The following is a 22,760-nucleotide window of genomic DNA, read 5'->3' on the forward strand; positions in this document are numbered from 1 at the left end:
TTATAAAACCCAAAGGAGTAGATTTCTTTCAAAAAAAGAAAGGAGGTTTCATAGATTGCTTGAACTAGCATTTCCTAAGAATCTACAGTATGCAAACCTGTGTGCTGGGGAGTGTCTTAAAAGGGGATAAGCCTTAGTGAACATAGAGGTTAGGAAAGATAATGGTAATAACTAATAGAATTAGGGAAGATCAAATTTAGGAAAGGTGAGACCATTTAGGAAATAGTTCCCTATCTGTTTTGCTTTTAAGCTTCTGGATGACTTCTCAAGTTCAGTCAGATTTCATAATCTCTGTTGTTTTTGTCTAAAGCAAGTCCCAAGGATTTAGCCTGCTTCTTGCATTTTTCATTCCTTTCTTACTTATTTTGAATCTTTGTGATTTAAAATTTATTTATTTATTTTGAGAACGCATGCATGATTATGGCAAGGGTGGATAGAGAAGGGGAGAGAATCCCAAGCGGGTTTTATGATGCAGAGCTCAATCTCATGAACTGTGAGGTCATGACCTGAGCTGAAATCAAGAGACAGATCTTTAACTGACTGAGCCACCTAGGTGCCCCTTGGATCATAGTGTCTCCCAAGACTGGTTGTGAAATAAGAGAGTCATGAAATAAGATAGTCTCCCCATCCAAGCCCTTACATTGTTCCTGACGATAAAACAATAATAAAGGTTCGCTGCTGATCATTATGTGTGCACACAGATAAGGGATTAAAATAAAATGGGGAAGTTGGAAAATACAAGGATGTATGTGTGTGTGTGTGTGTGTGTGTGTGTGTGTGTGTGTGTGTGTGTATCTATATATGTATATGGGTGTATATGTTAAGTTTATTTTGAGAGGGAGACAGGATGTGTGTGAGTGAGCAGGGCGGGAGCAGAGAGAGAGGAGAGAGAGAGTCCCAGGCAGGTTCTGCACTTTAAACACAGAACCGGATGTGGGGCCCAAACCCGCAAACCGTGAAATCATGACCTGAGCTGAAATCAAGACAGACGCTCGCAAGGCTGTATTTCTGTACTTCTGGATTCCTATACCGAAATGGTGAAAGGATGGTCAGCTGGCTTTTTTACTTTCTGATTTCATTCTTCCTTGTCCTCTGCCATTAAGACTCTTCTTTTATCTGAGCTTTTATTTCTGCAGGCTATTATCAACTCCTTCCTTCATGTTGACAAAATGGTCTGTTTTAAATTTCTGTGTAGAGCTAGTTAAGCAGAAGAATGCGTGATTTATTTCATGTGAAGCCTAATGAACCCACTGGACCCATCTGTCCTTTCTTCTCTCTTATTTTAGGGGATAGTTGCCTTTTTTCCTCCCTTCATGATTCATCTTCCCATTGCTTGGCTGATATTAAAATTTACGTTTATTCACATTTTTTGGTATTTATATTTGAATCATTTATTTGTTTTTAGGTAAAATTTGGTAATACCACCTTTAAGACGGATGTTTATCTCAAGTCCCTCAACCCTCAGTGGAACTCAGAATGGTTTAAATTTGAGGTAAGTTTTAATTATTTTATTTTTATTTTTTTAAAAGTTTATTTATTTATTTTGAGAGACCACATGCTCATGCATGCTCCAGGAAGTGTCAGAGAGGGGGGACCCCGAGCATGTTCTGTGCTGTCAGCATAGAGCTCCACGCAGGCTGGATCCCATGAACTGTGAGATGATCTGAGCTGAAATCAAGAATTGGATACTTAACTGACTTAACAGATGCCCCTTGTTAATTTGTTTTGTTTTCTGTTTTTGTTTGTTTTTTTGGTTTTTTAAATCAGAACTATCCTAGTAGGTGTGAAGTGACATTTGCAGTGTCATTTTCATATCCATTTTCATGAATGAGGTGACATATGATTTCTTAGGACTAAAGACCATTTGCATTTCTTGTACTTGGAACTACTACCTCATATTTTAACTCCCCAGAGAAGATACTTAGAGAGGACATTACGGAGGTAGACTTCACAGGACGTGGTGACTAGCTTAATATGAGAAATATAGATGTGATGTTGCATTTTGGTAATGACTAGTAATATTGAGTCTCTTTTGATGTGTTTATTGGCTGTTTGTGTCTTTGGAAAACTGTTCAAGTTCCTTAATTAAAAAATTTATTTTGTTGGGAAGCACCTATGTAGCTCAGTTGGTTAAACATCTGACTTTGGCTCAGGTCATGGTCTTGCAGTTTGTGAACCGAGCCCCACGCTGGGCTCTGTGCTGACAGCTCAGAGCCTGAAACCTGTTTCAGATTCTGTATTTCACTCTCTCTCGGCCCTGCCTCATTCACACTCTCTCTCAAGAATAAATAAACCTAAAAAAATTTTAGAAATTAGTAACTGTGAGATCATGATTTGAATCAGAATTGGATGCTTAGCCCACTGGGCCATGAAGGTGCGCTAGTCCCTTACTCATTTTTAAGTTGGGTGGTTTATCTTTTTACTGTTTGGTTGTAAAACTTCTTTTTATATTCTGAATATTAAAGTCTTATCAGACATATGATTTGCAAATATTTTCCTGCATTTAGTAGTTTGTCTTTTCACTTTTTTGGTAGTTTCTTTTGATGCACCGGTGTTTTTAATTTTGCAGTACAATTTATCTTTTTCTTTTGTTGCTCATGCTTTTGGTCTCAAATCAGAGTCTGTTGTCTGTTAAATTTTGTAATGGTGTGAAGTGAATGTTTAACTTCATTCTTTTGCATGTGGAAATCTAGTTGTTTCAGTACCATTTGTGAAGAGATTGTCCTTTTCCCATTGATTGGTTTTGGTACCTTTGTCAAGAGTCAGTTGGACATAGGTATATGAGTTAATTTCTAGACTCTCAATTATGTTCCATTGTTTTATGTATCCTTGTGCTATTAACATACCTTTATGATTACTGTTTCTTTGTAGTGAATTTTGAAATCAGAACGTGTGAATCCAACTGTTTTTTGGTGATGTTTTTTTGCCATGGAGTATTTTGATTCCTTTTCTGTTTTCTTTCATGTATGTATATATATATTTTTTTTCTTAGCTGTTTCTAAATTGACATTATGTTTTTTGAAAAATGCATCAATTTGCACATGCATAAATCTTTTGTGCCATTTAAAACTAATTAAGGTAAAAATGTGGAATATGAGAATCAGAGAAAGTAATTAGACAAACTTGCTTATATGATTTCAGATGGAATTAGCATAACAAAGTGTATATCATCACCTCATTACCCTAGCAAAACATTCAGATGCTCATATAGCTTCATTTTGATGGCTTTTTCTTTTTTCCTTTTTTTCATGACCTAGAAATGGTTTTAAAACAATGGTAGTCTTGTTGGGGCTCCTGGGTTCCTCAGGCAATTGAACATCAAACTCTTGATTTTGGCTCAAGTCATGATTTTGTGGTTCGTGGGATCAAGCCCTGTGTGGAGCTCAGGACTTATGATGTGAGGTCTGCTTGGGATTCTCTTTCTCCCTGTCTCTGTGCCACTCCCCTGCTTGCACACTCTCTCTCAAAAATAAATAAACTTAAAAATAGTCTTGATCAGTTACATTTTTATTGGAATGGTAGGAGGAGGTGGGCATTGTGTATTAGTAATTTTCATGATATAGGGCATTAATACATAAGAATATTTCATTTTATTGATGATAGAGTGGTAGTAATTTTTAAATCTGCAAAGTACTCAAGTAGCTGAGATAACTTTGAAAAATAATATATTTGCATTTTTCTGAAATAAGGGATTTTTATAATATTAATGAGATTTAGTAACTGAAGTTACCAGTCAGCCATTTCCCTTAAAATTTACAAAGTTTACTATTTTGTCTAGTACTTCTAGTAATAGAGTATATTGTGTGAAAAATGTTCTTTCTTAATTTTTTTAAGTTTGTTTATTTTTGAAAGAGAGAGAGAGTGAGCAGAGGAGGGACAGAGGGGGAGAGCAAGAGCCTCCCAAGCAGGCTCTGCACTGTCACCATGGAACCTGACGTGGGGCTCAGACTCACAAACCATGAGATCATGACCTGAGCTGAAACCAAGAGTCAGATGCTTAACCGACTCAGCCACCCAGGTGCTTCTGAAAAATGTTCTTAAACTTTATAGTTAACATTTATTATATGCTTTTTAAACCTTGTTTGTAAGTTGTAATTGGCCTTAGTTTATATGTTCTGAACGCTCAAATAACTATCATGAACAAATGGATGTTTAGTTTTCTTTCATGTAAAAGAAATATTGCGCCAGGCAGTGTAATGGTTTTGGAAGCTCCATGCAATCATTTGGGACCCAGGACCCTTTTATCTTTCTTTTCCATCATTCACAGTCTGTGGCTTCCATATTCATGGTCATGTTAGCCTCCAACTTAGCAGCTGGAGTTCCAGTGATCACATCAGCATTCCAGGCTGGAAGAAAGAGCCGGAGTAAATTGGAGTACAGGAGAGGTGGTGATGAGTGGAATGGCAGGAATATTTTAAGGCAAATTCAAAATATTATGCAATATTGCCCTTAAACTTTTAATTATGTCTGACTTATAGAGAAGGACTTTCTCTTCTGAAAGCAAATCATCCAATCATATTACTACATTAGTGATATCAACAATAATTCCTTCTTATACTTGAATACTTAAAATAATTTTCAGAGGTTGGATTCTTAGCCTAAAATCAACAAGCAATTAAATGGGGTAGTTTCGGAAAGGCATAATATTTCAGAATTAAGTTAAAAAATTAACCAAAGTATACAATTGTACAGTTGTCACTTGACCAGAGGAGATGTATGGAAGATACAGAGATTTTAATTAACCACAAACAAGGGCGCCTGGGTGGCGCAGTCAGTTGAGCTTCCGACTTCAGCTCAGGTCATGATCTCACAGTCTATGGGTTCGAGCCCTGCGTCGGGCTCTGTGCTGACAGCTCAGAGCCTGGAGCCTGCTTCTGATTCTGTGTTTCCTTCTCTCTCTCTGCGCCTTCCCCATTCATGCTCTGTTTCTCTCTGTCTCAATAATAAATAAACATAAAAAAGAATTTAACCACAAATTCTTTTTTTTTTCTACTCACAAACTCTGTCATAACAGTATGGTGTATCTGCTATAATGACAAACATTCATAGGCTGCTTTTAAAGACTATAATATTGTAGTTACAGGAAATAATAATCCTTTTATATTTTGTTCTTGTCTTACTAATGTCTGTAATATTGTGTCAGTCTAGCTACTACATTTGATGAGGACAACTGGCATTTTAGAGGATAGCATGGTATCCAGAGGAGGGCAGCCAAAATAGTGAACATGTCTTCCATAAGGGAGAAATCTTTTTTTGCCTCAATCTTTGCCTTAGACATTTTGGGCTGCTGGTAACACAATATCACAGACTGGCTGGCTTAAACAGTAGCATTTTATTTCTCACATTTTTGGCTGCTGGGAATTCTGAGATCAGGGTACTATCATGGTTTTGTTCTAGTGAGGTCAAAACCTCTTTCTGGTTTGTAGGTAGTTGTCTTATTGCTGTGTGTTTACATGGCTGGGAGAGATAATCTCTCCCTGTCTTTACTTACAAGGACACTATTCCCATTTATGTGTTCTTCACCCTTATGACCTAATTACTTCCCTCTCCAAACATATCTATGTTCAGGGGACAGAACATCTAGTCCATTGCGTTGTTCATTGTAGTCCCTCATTTAGTCCCTTCATGTAGTCCCACATGCTTGGCATGTGGTAATTGATAATCAGTAGAGGGAGAGAGAATAAACATTTATTTCATTTACTTAACTCATGAACTTAAATTGTTTTTTCTTACAAATAATATTCAAAACATTATGCAATAGCATCCATAAATTTTTAATTGTGCCTGACTTATTGAGAAGAACCTTCTTTTTTAAAAGCTAATCATCTAGTTCATTGCATATCATCAGTGATATCAACAATAATTCCTTCTTAACTTTTTTTAAGCTGTCTCCACACCCATCATGGGGCTCACACTCACACGCCCGAGATCAAGAGTTGCATGCTCCCTAGATGGGGCCAGCCAGGTGCCCCGGTTTGGGCTATACTTTTACTCTGTGAAATTGTCTTTAGAAACTATGGTATCATGTGCTCATTATCATCCTTGTTCTCCTGTAGGTAATATATGGAAGCTATTTTGACATTCTTTAAGCATTTTTGATATTATAAGAAGAGTAGTAAATCACTGGATAAGTATGTAGAAAAAGAAATGAAAACATTTTGGGTGTTAATGATCTTATGTTTGTGCTTGGAGGTAGACTATACTTTTTCTTCTTTAGAAATTTGGCATCTTTTATAGAAAAAGGGATTATAACTTTTGTGCACATTAATCCCTTTACCTTTGTGTTTAGAGATCAATCTGTACTTATTTTTCAGAAATAAGTAATCTTTTACATTTGTTATATGTATATATTTGTGGTAATGAAGATTTTAAAATTAAAAGACTTAATTTTAAGATATGCTTTTAGGTGGACGATGAAGATTTACAGGATGAACCTCTACAGATCACAGTTCTTGACCATGACACTTATAGTGCAAACGACGCCATTGGTAAAGTGTACATCGACATTGACCCTTTACTCTACAGTGAAGCCGCAACGGTCATCTCAGGGTGGTTTCCGATTTACGACACCATACATGGTAAGGAGTGTATTTTAAGAAAGTCAGTCATTGTTTTTAAAATTTATCCTTAAAAACTTCTGTGCTACACATGGTGGTTTTAAAATATGTATCTTTAAAAATTGTTTTCTTTTTAATAGACAGTCATAAGTATTATTGGTAGAATTGTTATTTTTCTGAACATAATTTGAAGTAATCCCTTCTAAATATTACAGAATAGTAAGTAAATGCATTATTTAAAAATCATCTAACATTGGTACCATGTTTCTGAAACATGTTTAATTAGATAATGTTGATATTTTTCTTCTTAAAAATTCTTCAGAAGTTTTTTGTTGCCTAAAGCAGGGTTCTCAAAGTGTGGGGTGGGGACACTTAGGGGTTCCTGCACAGGTTCTCTGAGGTGAGATGACAAATTTCAATATGATACTTACATGTCATTTGCCATTTTTATTCTCATTCTTATAAATGTGCAGTGGAGTTTTCTAGAGGTTTTATGATATATGGACCACACATCGAGTATAGAGCAGAAATGAGAATCTAACTGTGTTCCATTAAGCTAGACAAAATAGAAAATTACCAAAACATAACAGTGCTATTTTACTAATTTTTGTTTTTCAATATACATATTTATAAAAATGTTTATAGTAATTAATATTTTTTAAAGTTCTTAGCTTTAATTTCCATTCTCAATTTAAATATTAATTTTAATTATAACATGGTAATTTTGATACATGGCCCATGTAAACAAAATCTCTTTGAGGTCCTCAATAATTTTTTAGATTGTTAAAGTGGTCCTGTCATTAAAAAGTTTGAGAATTACCAGCCTGCAAATATACCATTTTTTTAGAATGGCAGATGGACCCATAAAGAACTGGCAGATGTTTCTACAGTCTAGCATCTTTCTGCCTGTTTTACATTTTTGACCTGGCAATTCCATTGATAGTAGTTTATTATAAGAAAATTAAGTTGTTTGCTGAGATTTATGTAAAAGTATATTTATTGTGACACCTAGATCCTATAATTATTTATTAATGTGTACAATGGTAAAACATATTGGAAAAGAGGATTTACTTAAATAAATTAGAGCATATATAGACCATAAATTATACAGCCAGAACAGAATGCATGTTTTTACACTACCATGGCATAAGGAAATGAAAGGATTTGTGAAATTGTAAAATTTTTAGAATTTAGATCATAAAACGTTATTATAGAATGATTGCATATTTGTTTAAAAACAAAAGAATTGCATATATGTGATATCATTGGATAAATTGGTGGAATACACAATAAAATGTTTATTCTTGGATAGTTTTATTTCTGGACTGTAATCCTATTTTTCCTCTTTGTCCTCTTTTGCTTTTTTCTGTGTAAATGCATTATCTTTGTAGTCAGGAAATAAAATCCAATCCCATAGTATATTACCAATAAAACAGGTCACTGGAGAATCCATCTGGGCTTCAATTAAAGTCAATAGCGGTATGAATGAATGAATTTTCTAAACATTTTATATTAAATACTGTTTATAGCTGGTTTAATATGCTTATGGGCCCTTTGTTAGGAACATCATCTCTTATTATTTCAGTGGGTAAACGAGCAAGTCACGACAGTCCAGTAAAAATATTTAGTAAATGTTAGAGATAGAGACTGGGTCATTTTTATTTAGGAGGTCATGTTGAAAAACCCTTACTTTTGGAATTTTCTAGCTCATTTTAACTTACTACATTCATTGAAAAGAATGAAACTTCTTTTGTGTTAAATCAGACTCTTCCATTAGTTGTTAAGACCGTTTACTCTGAGATCATAAAGATCTGATTTCTAATCCTGGCTGTACTACTTAACACTATGCAAATAATTTAACTTTGATTAAACTTTAACATCTTCCTCTGTAACATGAGGATAATAGCACTACAGAAGATGTCTTACTGGGTTGGTGTGAGCACTTTGAGATACTACTTGTAAAGCATTTAGAACGTTATCCATGCTCACATGTTACCATGATCATGATCATGATCATAATCAGGATCATCGTTGTCATCAATTTAAAGGGGGCTCCTTTCCAGTTACTCTTGATTCAAGTAGGTAGGACTTGCAATAGAAATTAAAATTCTATTCATTCTTTAGTGTTATATGTCCTTCAGAAAACAAACTGCTTAGAATGAAAATAATTAGGAAACAAAGCATTGTTATTATGATTGATACATTTTTTAATTCTCTTTTTTAAAGTTTATTTATTTATTTTGAAAGAGAGAGAGCAAGCAGGGACAGACAGAGAAGGGGACAGAGGATCGGAAGTGGTCTCTGTTCTGACAGTAGAGAGTCTGATGTGGGACTCAAACTGAGGAACTATGAGATTGTGAACTGAGCTAAAGTCAGAACCACCCAGGCACCCTGATTAAAATACAGTATTTTAAAATCATCAGTTGGCATTTATTTGCTGGATTATTTAAGTATGCTTTATTTTGTTAAGGTAGAAACTTGATTTTCCTTTTGAAATTCTAGGTATCCGTGGGGAAATCAATGTAGTTGTCAAAGTAGACCTCTTCAATGATTTAAATCGATTTAGGCAGTCATCATGTGGAGTCAAATTCTTTTGCAGTAAGTAAACATTTTATTTCTCATTTAACAGGAAATTTCATTTTTAAATATAGAAAATCAAACTAATATTTCAGAAAGCTAATGGAAAACCTATTATATTTTGGTTTTAATGCCGAAGAGAAAATTATTAATTTCTTAGAAAAAATTACTGTAGCTCTGGGGACTGTTTATCTGATTTTAAGGTAAATGGAATCAATTTTTTATGAGTTCATAGAAACATTTGTTATAGCAGTCCAGTGGGGCATGAGGATGGTTATCATGTCCACGGAGTCAGAGGAGTTTGTGAGGCAGCAGGAAGACTGCTCTTCCTGACCCTCCTCTGGCTTGTACTCCAGCCTCTACTCCTGACTCTGGAAGGAATCAGGTTAAACATTGCTGATAACAGTTGCTTAATGCCAGTAGAAAGAGTGACTGGTGAAGATTTTTTTTTTTTTTTTTGGTTTATTTATTTTTGAGACCGCGACAGAGCATGAGTGGGGGAGGGGCAGAGAGAGAGTGGAAGACACAGAATCTGAAAGAGTCTGCAGGCTCTCAGCTGCCAGCACAGAGCCCATTGCGGGGCTCGAACCCATGGACCATGAGATTATGACCTGAGCCGAAGTCAGATGCTTAGCCGACTGAGCTACCCAGGCACCCCAAGATTTTGGAATCTTTTCAGAATCTTAAATAACAATTCATGTATTAATGAAACAACTTAATCTTGTTTACTTAAATCTTATGTTAGGGGCACCTGGGTGGCTCAGTCAGTTAAGCCTCCAACTTCGGCTCAGGTCAGATCTCACGTTCGTGGGTTCAAGCCCTGCATCAGGCTCTGTGCTGACAGCTAGCTCAGAGCCTGGAGCCTGCTTCCGGTTCTGTGTCTCCTTCTCTCTCTGCCCCTCCCCCTCTCATGCTCTGTCTCTGTCTGTATCAAAAATAAATAAAACATTAAAAAAATTAAAAAAAAATCTTATGTTAATAAATATTGGGTCCAAAGGTGGAGAATTGATTGTCAAACACCACATAATAGTACAACTCTCAACTCTCTAAAATTGACTAGAAACAAGTTTGAAAATATAGGTAGAATGTTTTCTTGGAGAAACGCTACAAATTAATTCATCCTTAAAGAAATTAGATTCTAGTGACTGTGGTCTGAAAATGCAAAAGGTGATAGCATTTGCTACAGTCCTACCTGAAAAGCAAACAACTAAGGGAAGAAGCCTAAACCTGCATATACTGTATGGTGAATAGGAAGAGTCCACAGTTCATCTAGGCCATGAATCGAAAGAAAATCACTGCCTTGCTGAACTGCTCATGTGTAAGCATGATGTTATAAAACAGGTGATTATCTGAAAAGTAGCATATGCTACCTTTCTGTCAGCTGATTGTCAATAGTCAGCAGCAACATAAGGGGAGAGGGACTTGTACTTAACAGTCAATGAAAACAAATCCCACACTCTCATATCTACATTTGGGGAAACAAATTTGATGAGGCTACATGTGTGACATGATTACATTTATTTGGAACAGGTTGTCTAAAATTAGGTGATACAGATATGGAGCCAATTGTGGTGGGTGGACATGTGTATTTTGAAGTCTCTAGTGGCCTTGCAAAGCATTATTGTTGGACACAAACTGTGGAGAAGCTTGCAGTCACTCATCTAATGCAAGTTTTACTCTTGTCTAGTAGGTCAACCTCCATGAAAAACAAGCTCTGAAGTAATTTTCACATATCTTATTATTTTCACAGAGATGAATATTTTGTTGCCTATTAAATTTTTCTTTTATAAATTAGAACAAGTTGCTTTTGTCAAATGTGTAAAAGATATGACTGACTATATTGAACTTGTATAACTGTCAAAAAAAAAAAAAAAAGAACTCCAGTATTATTTTGCGGTAGTATAAGACACTGTAAGGTAGCAGAGCACTCTAGCCAAACCTTGTGGTGCCATCCAGTATTCAGGAGGCATCTGCAGTTAGAGTCCCTCAAGTGCCATGCAGTATGGGCTGCCATTGGCAGGTGTGGGCAGTCACAGCCAGACTGGAATAAGGTTGAAAACTTCTAAGTGGTTGAGTCAGCTTTAAGGCATGGATGTTTATTTTAAGAGACTAGTTTGGTATAGATGTTCTCAGGTTCTCCCCCCTCCCCGCCTTTTTTAAAAATTATTGTTGTTTTTGTTTTTGATTTTGATATTAGGTTCTCCCCTTTTGGAATCTGACTAGATCTTATTTTAAATCTAAGGACATTTGAAATTCTATATGTTAAATGAGTTTGTTGTGTAGTATATTGACTATAGTGACTACTGAACCATTTGGCCATATGGCCATGGTTTATTGGAAACTGCAGGGCTGTGTGACTCCTCAGATCATGTCAGAGAGGTAATGGTTTAATTTTTGAGGCTGCAATATATGTTGTCCAGAACTTTCTCAAAGGACTTTGAATAACGTTTTTTATATTTGTTATCTACTTTCTACCTATTTATGTAATGATTAACTAGTTGACTTTAATTTTGGTTTTTTAAACTTTGTATTGAATGCTGTTTAAGGTTGTCTGTAGCTGTTTTCTAAATTATAAAAATACAATTTGTTTCTACTATGTTTACTATGAGAAAGACAAGAGGTCTCATTAAAGAAAATGATTATTTCTAAGCATAATTGGAACTTAGAAGACTGATTGTAAGTATAATTACATTGAAATTAGCACAGTAAAAGGCATTCTTATATATTTAGAAGGTAAAACTTAGTTGTACATTTTTTAATTGAATTTAATCTTGTGATAAATAGAAGCATAACAGATAATTTCTTTTAACAGCAACATCTATTCCAAAGTGCTATAGAGCTGTAATAATTCATGGGTTTGTAGAAGAGCTTGTGGTCAATGAAGACCCAGAATATCAATGGATTGATCGAATTCGTACACCAAGGGCATCAAATGAGGCCAGACAGAGACTCATTTCTTTAATGTCAGGTATTTAAAAAACAAAACCAAACTTTATTACTGATTTGCTTAACACTGTTACATTTTTTACTTCCTTTTGACATGCTACCTGAAATTTTACAGTGAAGGCTATGAATTATAAATGACTGATTTCCTACCCTTGGCCCCATATTCCTGAACATACACACATTGCCAACTTATAAGAGGAAATCTGAACTGGAAGCTTCTATTTCCTTCTTAACTAGGGTAGTAACAGGAATTTGTACTCACAGAGTGGCCTGGTGGAAAGAACCCTGAGCAAGGAAGTAGGGCACTGGGTTCTGATTTTCTTTCCTCTAGCATTTATTTGTAGTCAGAGTTTAGGTAATCTGTCTAATGTTTTTTGTTGCCTTTTCAAAGTCCTTCTCTGACAACATGTAGCTCCCTGTGTTTTTCTGATACTCTTACCCCATTACTTTTCTTTATTTTTCTTTGAAGAACTTGTTTACCATTTAAAATTTATATGTATATATGTGAGTGTGTGTATATATGTATATATACTTACACATATATATCAGACAATAAGTATAGATGTTATGTTTAATAAATATAAGTATTTTATACTTATATATGATAAATTTATGTTTAAATATAAAATATAAACACATTTATATTAATATGTAATATTATCAAATATTGGTAATATTGCAAACAAATATAATATATAATATATAAATAAATATAATAATACCAAATATTTATTAATATTTATGAATCCGTATATATTTATACTTAATATATAAAATGTTATAGTTAATATATTAAATAATATATCTTTTTTGTTCACCTCTGTGTTTCTAGCACTTAGAAGAAAGGAAGAATGCCAGGCACATAGTACACAACCAAAAATTATTTGGTAAATGAATGCATGAATGAGTGAATCTTAATTTGCCGCATCTGTAAAGTGCAACTAGTAATATCTTACCTCCCCGAAAGTAGGAGGCTGGAGCAGATAATCTTTTAGGTTCTTTTCAAATTCTAAAAATCTGTGATTTTTTTTGAATCTTTTTTTTATTGCTACCATATCCAGCTTATATTATGTAATGTCAAGATCTGAAGCAGAATGAGTTTTCTTCCCTTTTTTGTAGGTGAACTGCAGAGGAAGATTGGCTTGAAAGTACTTGAAATGAGAGGAAACGCAGTTGTTGGGTACTTACAGTGTTTTGATCTGGAAGGCGAGTCTGGGTTAGTGGTACGAGCCATAGGAACAGCATGTACTCTGGATAAACTAAGTAGCCCGGCAGCATTCCTTCCTGCCTGTAATTCCCCATCCAAAGAAATGAAGGAGTAAGTATGAATCAATGAATTGTTCTTATGGAGTTTTTCATTTTTTACCTGTATGTTTTCATTTGATTTGAAATATTTTAGTAGACTTGTTTAACATACATTTTTCCCTGTGGTGATTTATTTTTTATTTTTCCTTTGGCGACTTTTATCATTAGAGATGATTATGAAAATCTGAAGCTTAAAAATATTTATCTGTTCCTATTATTTATACTGTCTTAATATGAAATTCAAGTAAAGTAATGTAAAACTAAACTGAGTATTCAGATCTTTAGACCCATACATATAAAGCATAGAATGGATGTTTATGGAATTTTTACTTATTCTCTGGGGAATGCTTAAAACCCAATACTATACTTTTTAGCAACATAGTATAGAAAGAAGAAGTAGAGCAGGAAAGATTGACCTGTGCAGGGGTCTCCAATGTAAATGTCTACAAAGGCCAGATAGTTTATATATGTAAAAATAATTGAGTATAATTAAATAAGGAGTACTGAGGACTGTGTAAAGCAGATGTGACAACCTTTTTTTTCTGCAAAAGGCTGGATAGGAAATATTTCACACACTAGCCATATAGTTTCTATCTTTGTTTACCAAAAAAAAGGAGTTTGCTGATCCTGATCTAAAGGAAATTAGACTCATACATTTAAAAAAAAAATAGGTGCGATTCAACAAAATACTTTGGTTGGCTGTATTTTGCTTATGTATTTTATTTGTGTCTAAGGCAGAAGATTTTCAACATGGTGATCAACAAGGAATTTTTATTTTTATTATTTATTATTTTTAAGTTTCTTTTTATTTATTTTTTAAATGTTTTTTAAATTTATTTTTGAGAGAGAAAGAGATAGCATGCAAGCAGGGGAAGGGCAGGGAGAGAGGGAGGCACAGAATCTGAGGCAGGCTCCAGGCTCTGAGCTGTCAGCACAGAGCCTGATGTGGGGCTCGTGCTCACAAACCATGAGATCATGACCTGAACCAAAGTTAGATGCTTAACTGACTGAGCCACCCAGGTGCCCTGAAAGTTTCTTTTTTAAATTTATTTATTTATTTTAAGAGAGACAAAGACAGCATGAGTGGGGGAGGGGTGGGGAGCGAGAGAACCTCAAGCAGGCTAAGCGCTGCCCATGCAGAGCCTGATGCGGGGCTCAAACCCATGAAACTGTATGATCATGACCTGACCTGAAACCGAGTGGGATGCTTAACCGACTGAGCCACCCAGGTGACCCTACAAGGAATTTTTATAAGTAAAGCTTTCGGGGCACCTGGGTGGCTCAGTTGGTTAAGCATCTGACTTCAGCTCAGGTTTTTATCTCACAGTTTGAGTTTGAGCCCTGTATCGGGCTCTGTGCTGACAGCTCAGAGCCTGGAGCCTGCTTTGGATTTGTGTCTCCCTCTCTCTCAGTTCCTTATGAGCTCATGCTTTGTTTCTCTCTCCTTCAAAAATAAATAAATGTTAAAAAAATTTTTAAATGAAAGTTTTCTGCCATAATGATTGGGATGGGCAGAAAGATCATGGTTGAGGACTAGACATGCTGACTGTCCTACACGTCAAGGGACAACTCTGTTCAGTGAAGTCTTGTTGTATCTTTTTTTTTTTTTTTTAAGTTTATATATATTTATTTTGAGAGAGTGGGAGAGCAAGGGAGCAGAGGGGAGGGAGACAGAATCCCAAGCAGGCTCCGCACTGAGCCTATTGGGGCTTGCCCTCATGAACCATGACATCTTGACCAGAGCTGAAGTCAAGAGTCAGGTGCTTACCCGACGGAGCCGCCCAGGTGCCCCTAGACTTGTTCTGTCCTAAATGCCAATAGTAGTTCCATTTAGAATCACTGATTTAGAGATTCGCTACATTAAGGATCACAGATTTTTCTTGGTAAATGACCAGAAGGTAAATAACTTAGTCTTTGCTAAAATAACTACTCAACTTTGCTGTTGTAGCATGAAAACAGCCATTGACAGTATGCAAATGAGAGAGTAGTTGTGTTCCAATATAACTTGATTATTTACAAAACAGATGGTAGGATGGATTTGACCTATAGGGTATGGTTTGCTGACCCCTGTCCTATATCATCAGGGAGTCAGGATGGATTCTGTAGTCATAAAAATCTGAAATGAGATTTTCCTTTTAAGTTTATTCTTTTTGTTCAATTATTTCCTTTCTGTTAGCCTTCAGTTATTTAGATTAAATTTTAGTTACAAGAGGGAGCACAGTATTATATATTACCCAATTTTATTGGGAAATCCCTTGACAAGTGAAATAATTGTTTTAAGAAAACCACTTTTTAAAAAAATGTTTTTGAGAGTGAGCGAGCGAGAGAGAGAGAGAGAGAAAGAGAAAGAGAAAGAAAGAAAGAGCAGGGATAGATAGGGAGAGAGAGGGAGACACAGAATCTGAAGCAAGCTCCAGGCTCCGTGCTGTCAGCACAGAGCCTGATATGGGGCTCAAACTCACAAACCTTGATTGAGATCATGACCTGAGCCGAAGTTAGATGCTTAACTGACTGAGCCACTGAGACGCCCCTGTGAAATAATTGTTTTAAGTAAACTGAAGAGTGAATTTGCTTTATATTCCATTTAAAATATATCTTAAAAAGATACAAACTGCCTGCTACCACAGGTAAAGTCAAATTGTAGGTGTAACTTTCTGAGGGATTCAGGTTTTATTTTCATTTTCCACACCAAATTAAAGGCCTGGGCCCCTCCTTCTCTTGCCCCCCTCCAGCTTTATCTGCCTATGTTGCCTGAAGGGGCCTGGCTTTTGCAGCTGTGATGTCTGAAGTTTTCCTCTTTTCACTAAATTACTTAGTGGAAAGAATGCTGTAGCGTTGGTGTCTTGGGATGATATAGTGGTAGTAGTGGAGTCCTTCCTGCCTACATTCAGGAATAGTTCCGTTAATGTGAGTCTTCTGGGATTGTTGTAAATGTTCCTCTTTTCTAATTTTGTTGTCGCCATCTGCCTTAAATCGTCAAATATTCACACCATGAAGAATTTAAGTTGCTTCATTAAGATTGTCTGAAAGGCATCTTACTACCACAGTCATGCTTTTTGAAACAAAAAACTAACTAGTACTCAGGCTGCTTTATTTTAGTCAGCTTCTTTGTATTTTTGATAATGAATCAATTTGGGTGCTAGTTTAAATTGTTTTATGATTCAATTGATTATAATTATCCTGATATTTAATTATAACATTGATTCTAGATAAGATTTTGACAAAAGGTAGTTTGGTTTATATTCCTGTCTGAATAGATTTATTATTAGAAATGTCACTGGGGTATTATTGCAAAATAATCTTTCATGCAAGGAGACTGATAAGAATTAGAACTCCAAGAATACAGAGAATACAGATGGTGATGCTTTAGTGTATTTGGATTTTAATTTTAATTAGATGTTGAACCTTTACAATGTTCATTTTATTTTATTCATTTTATTTTACCTTTATTAATGATGTGTTCTACTCCACTGACTTATTTTTTTCCTTTCAGATGGTTAGTGTAATACATAATATAAATCTCTTTGATATGTCCTTGCTGAATTATCTTAATGGTAGAAAGTGCATTTAAATACGATTTACTGATTCTATACTTAAGAAGAAAAGTACTTTCTAAGAGATGTTAATTGTAATTTCTCCTCTGTACAGAACTGATTCTAAGAAATTTTAACTTAATTAGTCACTCAACAGAGAAAGAAAAAACCAAAACCTTACCTAGTTGTTTGTATACACATAAGTCACCAATGAGATATTTGATTTTTGACAGCTGTATTAAACACATTTTTACTTTACACTAGCAACAAAAACAAACACTGTCCTAGTGTAAAATCAGCGATATTTTCAGAAAGTAGCCCATTGTTGCCAGTTAATGATAGCTCATGTTTGAACCTTGACCAACTGTGATTGTTGGGAATGTTCACTGGCCAGTAAAAAAGAAAAGGCCAGGAAAAATTGAGCTCTTGATCTGCTTTTAATTTTAATTCTAAAAAATGGGGATATATTTTCAGAGTATATTCACATTTGATTTTTTCCCCTCATGCATAAGTGAAGGCAGTACATAGTGAAATAATTGCTAATATGAAGGATTCTTACTTTAATATACCATTTACTCCATTCAACATAACTAAGGCCTTTTAGCAAAATTTCTTCATGAAAATTTAAATATTACATGTGAATATGTATCTGTATGGGATCTAAATATATCTTTCCATACATATAGATAGGATCTTGCAGGATGTCAGTTTATATCTTATAGAATTTCAATTCCAACTCAGAATGTAGTTTAAATTTAAATAATATATTCTGTTTGACAGCTAGATAAAAATTATCTATATTGTTTTATTAATATGTTTTGAAAGGCAATGTCCCCTTTGTTTTGTTCCCAGTGTAACCTGGTTTTAAGCAATAATTCTTGGTGTGCTATAATACTGGAATGTTTGCATTTGCTTATATCCATTTAGTTCATTCATTTTTCTTTGTGCTGTCATTTCTCATATTCTTAAGTACCAGTGTTACAGACAGAAACAGTTCTGTTAAATTTTCTTTATGGAAAAATATAATTAATTACATCAGTTCAGTTTCAGAAGTAACATAAGAACTTCATATTTGACCTTCACTTTTATGGGTGCTTTGTCCCTAAAATACTGTGTAGTAAGTAAGCTTTATGGTGATCAAAACATTTTAAACAACTTAAATTCCAAGTCTTAGTCTTTTTCTTATTTAATGCCACTATTTCTGATTGCTAATTTCCTTATTCACAGTCCTAATTATTATTATTAATCTGATCATTTCAAACTATAACTATCCTATCAAGTTAGTATTTAGCTATTCTTTTTAAATTTTGACTTGTTTTTTGCATGTTGGAGATAAAAATTCCTCTCACCTAACTAAAGCTCCTTGAAATTATTTTAACATAACTTTGCTATCTGTTGTATGTATTGTTTTCTTTTCTTCCACTTTGACTACAAATGCCCTCAGGTCTCCGTTGGTTCATCCTCCAAGCCATGGATGCCGCTCGACTCACAACAGCCCAATTCACACTGCTACTGGCTCACGACTTACTCAGAACTTCTCTGTGTCTGTTCCCACTCTCATCTATACTGGTACGAGACTGCTCAGACTCCAGAGCTGGGGAAGGCAGGCCACAGGCAGCATGGCTGCCAAGGGCAGGCAGGCAGGCAGGCAGTAGCTTAGTGTAGGCAGGTGCCGTCAGTCTTTCCTTCTCCTTTTCTCACTTGAAGTCCAGCTGCAGTGAAGAAATCCAGGATTTAGGCACCGCAAGGCTCTGACTACTTGGAAGTGAAAGTGTTCTGGCTTCCAAAGTCTCTTCCATAGATCCTCTAAGAACCCTATCCTATGTATGTTTGCTGTAAGTTTTTAGGAGAATCCACCTAGGATTTATCATTATTTCTACATTTCATTAGAAATAAAATTGATTATTGGATTCTATATGAAATAGCTGGCAAGGCTTCTTATTTGCTTATTATGTACACAACCTGTTACATAGTAGGGTCTGTTTTATTCTGTGGAAGAGAGCTTTTGGAAAACAGGTAAGCAACTATTCTGTGTAAAATACAGTGGCTCTGTGTAGCTGTATTCATTTTTCTCTTGCTGTGTTTTTAGCTGTGGCACTCTTGATGCTAGAGGATAAGGAAACATTTTTCTTTTGAAGATACCTGTGTGTGCAAATATAAAAACAACTGTGAATATTTGCACACACCACTTGCAGCATCATTTTTTCTTTTGTAACTTAAAAAAGCATTGTTTATTTGAAAGTATTTTCAGTCATGTATTCTTTTTGTTTATTTCTCCTTTTAATATTTTTTATCCCTTTAGTCTGTCATCTCATGCTTCTTTGCTTTTTTACTTGGCTTATTAACTGTTCCAGTGCAGATGATTATTTCTCTGGAGAATGATGAATGTTTAAACAGCAATTGGTTGTCTTTGACCTCATACCTAGCTCCACACTTAAGAAATGACTGCTGGCCCTGCCCAATACTTTTCCTGGTGTTTGGATCATGCTGCCTTCCGTCAGGTCCTTTGGCACATGATTGCTTAATATTTCTCCACCTTCTTCTGGCAGGATTCCCTTCAATGAAGATCCCAATCCCAATACTCACTCATCAGGACCCTCAACCCCTCTGAAAAACCAAACTTATTCCTTTTCACCTTCCAAGTCCTACAGTCGACAGTCCTCTTCTTCTGACACAGATTTGAGTTTGACACCCAAAACTGGTAAGGCGCTTCCACCCACCTTTTTCTTTTATTTTTTCAAATTTGTTTCTGCTCTTTATTAGCTTTTCATCCCAGGCTTTCCTCCTTTTTTGGCATTTAAGTTAAAAGATAATGTGAATACTGATCATTTTCAGTTACCACCATTAAAATATGAAAATTTCATATAGTTCAGAAATTAGCTTGTTCAAGGATTTGGATTTATTGATTTAACCATAGTGTAGCTATGATGTTCAGAATTAATTTTTGCATGTAGACATTTTTCATTTCATGCTCATATTATGAGGAATAATATCTTAAGGCTTTTGAATAGAAAGTCACACTAGTGGCTTGCAATCTAGTTCCTCATGCAGTAAATGCATTTTTGAATTCATTTTTCTGTCTGTTTCTGAATTTAATTCTAAGATTTTATTATGAAAACATTTTTGGAACAATTGAAATGTTTATATTGGAGTACATATATCTATTTATTAACTTCTTGTTATTTAAAATGTTTGGTTTTGCTAGTCTTTCTAGGTTAGAAAATAGCAGTTTTGCTTTACTTATTCTTACATATTTCTCAATGTATGAAGTTTATAATTTTTCCCTCTCCTATTTGTATTTTGATAAATAATTTCTGTGAGTTTTTATGAATGTTTTATGATAAAAAATTGTTTAAAAAGTCAAATTATTTCATTACTTCTTAAAGTAGAATTATTCAAATCTTTAAAACAGTATTAAGAAAAGTAAAATACAAAAAATTGAAAGTTAGAAGTTAGCAATTTTTGTAAATACTATCTTTGTCTGACAGTTTCCTCTCCAGATTGATGAAGACATTTTGTATAGTTCCTCTTTTATTTTTATCAGCTTTAATAACCTTTTGTGTGTTAGGCAAGAGATTTATGAAATCATCCCAGATCTTATGAAAACAGTGAAAAACAATCCAATTCTAAAACCAATGCTAAAAGTAAAGAAAGAAAGGACATTAAAATGAAAGCCTATAGATTTAGTATCTACTTTTATAAATAAAGTCACAAAATGTGAGGAAGATAAATATGAATACCTAATTTTTTGAAAAGAATAGCCTTATTTTTCCATATACTTAATATGAATAACATCTAAAAATCATGAGATACTTTATAGTAATTGATGCTGTGGAATATGGCATCTTAACGAGATTTATGCCATAGAAACTGAACCATTCAAACTTCAGTGAAAATTTTTTATTTTTTAAAATTTACTTATTTAGGTGAAAAGTTTTTATTTTTAAATAAAGAATGATATTCTGGCCTTCAAATTCTTGCCTGTCAAAACAAGGAAGACTTAGATAGTATTTGAAGAATACGTTTTCATAAAAACATTTTTCAGGCTTTGACTACTAGCTATTTGTGTATTCCTTGTTATGTTTTCAATATTCTCATTTTCATTTTTCTTTGCCATACCATAGATAAATTTTTTTTAATGTGTATTTTTGAGAGAGAGAGCACAAGTTGGGGAGGGGCAGAGAGATCAGGGGATGGAGGATCTGAAGTGGGCTCCCTGCTGACAGCAGCCAGCCACATGTGGGCCTCAAACCCAGGAGTCATGAGATCCTGACCTGAGCTTATGCTGGGCTCTCAACTGGCTGAGCCACCCAGGTGCCACCCAAAGATAAATTTTTGAAAATATTTTCTTGGTTTGTTTTCTTCAATTCACCAAAAAGGCCAAGTGTGAAAAAGATTATGAAGTAAGAAATTAACAGAATCAGGTTTCTCTTAGCTTTCTTATAGGCAATCAATTATATTATCAATAAAAACTTCATTGCATCTTCTTTTCTAGCTCTGAAGTTTTATTTTTTAAAGATTCATTTATAATGGTTATTCTTATTATGTCTATATTCATCAGTTGCCTTTAAATAAATTATTTTGTTTTGCTACTTTCATATGCTATTCACTATTTTTAATGGCATATTTATGGAACATTAACAATTTTTAGTCTTTTGACCTAATCATAAGTCCCTAAATATCTGTGAATATTCCTGAGGACCATTCCAAAGGACATATGAAATGGCAAAATTATGATTGTTTTAAAACTTCTAAAACTGTAATTGAACATGTATTAAATGTTTCTCTGCCTTCAAATTTATCTGTATACAAAATCAGTCCCTTGAGAAATGGTGAGGATAAGGTGATTATGATTGATTTATTTACGTAAACTGGGGAGCCAAGAATAGAATAAGTTACTAAAGCTTTAGACTGAGAAAGCTGTTTTTCTTTTTGTAGTTAAAGCTATCATCTGTTTTTCATGTAGGTCTCATTAAAAAAATTCATGTTGATTTATTTCTATAGATTCTAATTTTTGACATTTTACCAGGCTTTATTTTCATCTTTTTTCCCAAGTACTCAACTAGTAGGAGTGGAATTTAGAGTACTAGTGTTAGGATATTGATTTGACAGCTGACTCAAGCTAATTTTTTACTTTTTTTTAAAAAAAGTCAGGCTTTTAACCATGTGTAGTTTTTGTAATCTAGAGAGTATTCGCTCCTTAGGTATGCAGGTCTTTGTAAATGCAGTGTTATGATTAGACTTTAGTATTTAAAATTTAAAGGAAAATGTAACATATATCTCAAATCTGGATCAAAAGAAGATAGTATTTTTTTTTAATTAATGATGGCAACTGTTTAATGTGGTGGTTTGCTTTTTTATGGGTATTAATTAAAATACTCATAAGTGATCTATTTTAGTAATATTTGACGAACTGTTCTTTGCCATTTTAAATAATGTTTGTATTTGAAACAAGTTTCTGGCTTTAAAAATTTATAAAGTATACATATTAACTTCATGCATTCTTAAGCCAAAAGAAAACGGCAGGTAATTTAAACGTTTTTGAGAAATCAGCTCAAAGAGATTAGAATGGCATAAAATCCTAATTTAGTCCTGATTTAAAAAATCTTAATGAATGCAGAGTTTGTAAAGCTTTTGCTAAGTTTTAGATGATGCCTTTTATTTATATTATGTTGGATGGATGGTCTTGTTAATGACTTCCTATGCATAGTGTAATTTATGTAAGCATTTTAAAATTCATTTTTACTGTTATGTTTTGCTTCATCATTGCTTTCCTTATCCTACATTTTCTGACCATCTTCTGAATCTGCATCTTTTCTCTGCTACTTTCCTCTACAGCACC

General features: G+C 34.4%; 1 protein-coding gene across 8 annotated transcripts in view; it reads left to right on the plus strand.

The window, feature by feature from the left end:
- The window catches only part of C2CD5 (C2 calcium dependent domain containing 5), a 99,543-nt gene that overhangs the window by 14,634 nt on the left and 62,149 nt on the right, over positions 1 to 22,760 (plus strand). For all 8 annotated transcript variants that reach the window (XM_029953144.1, XM_029953146.1, XM_029953149.1 and 5 more), the window contains exons 3-8: positions 1,406 to 1,492; positions 6,407 to 6,578; positions 9,060 to 9,155; positions 11,947 to 12,102; positions 13,200 to 13,398; positions 19,468 to 19,619. In XM_029953144.1, coding sequence (XP_029809004.1) covers positions 1,406 to 1,492; positions 6,407 to 6,578; positions 9,060 to 9,155; positions 11,947 to 12,102; positions 13,200 to 13,398; positions 19,468 to 19,619 — 862 coding nt within the window. The remainder of the gene's footprint in view (positions 1 to 1,405; positions 1,493 to 6,406; positions 6,579 to 9,059; positions 9,156 to 11,946; positions 12,103 to 13,199; positions 13,399 to 19,467; positions 19,620 to 22,760) is intronic.

Source organism: Suricata suricatta, chromosome 10, assembly GCF_006229205.1.
Source record: "Suricata suricatta isolate VVHF042 chromosome 10, meerkat_22Aug2017_6uvM2_HiC, whole genome shotgun sequence".
NCBI classification, from domain to species: Eukaryota; Metazoa; Chordata; class Mammalia; order Carnivora; family Herpestidae; genus Suricata; species Suricata suricatta.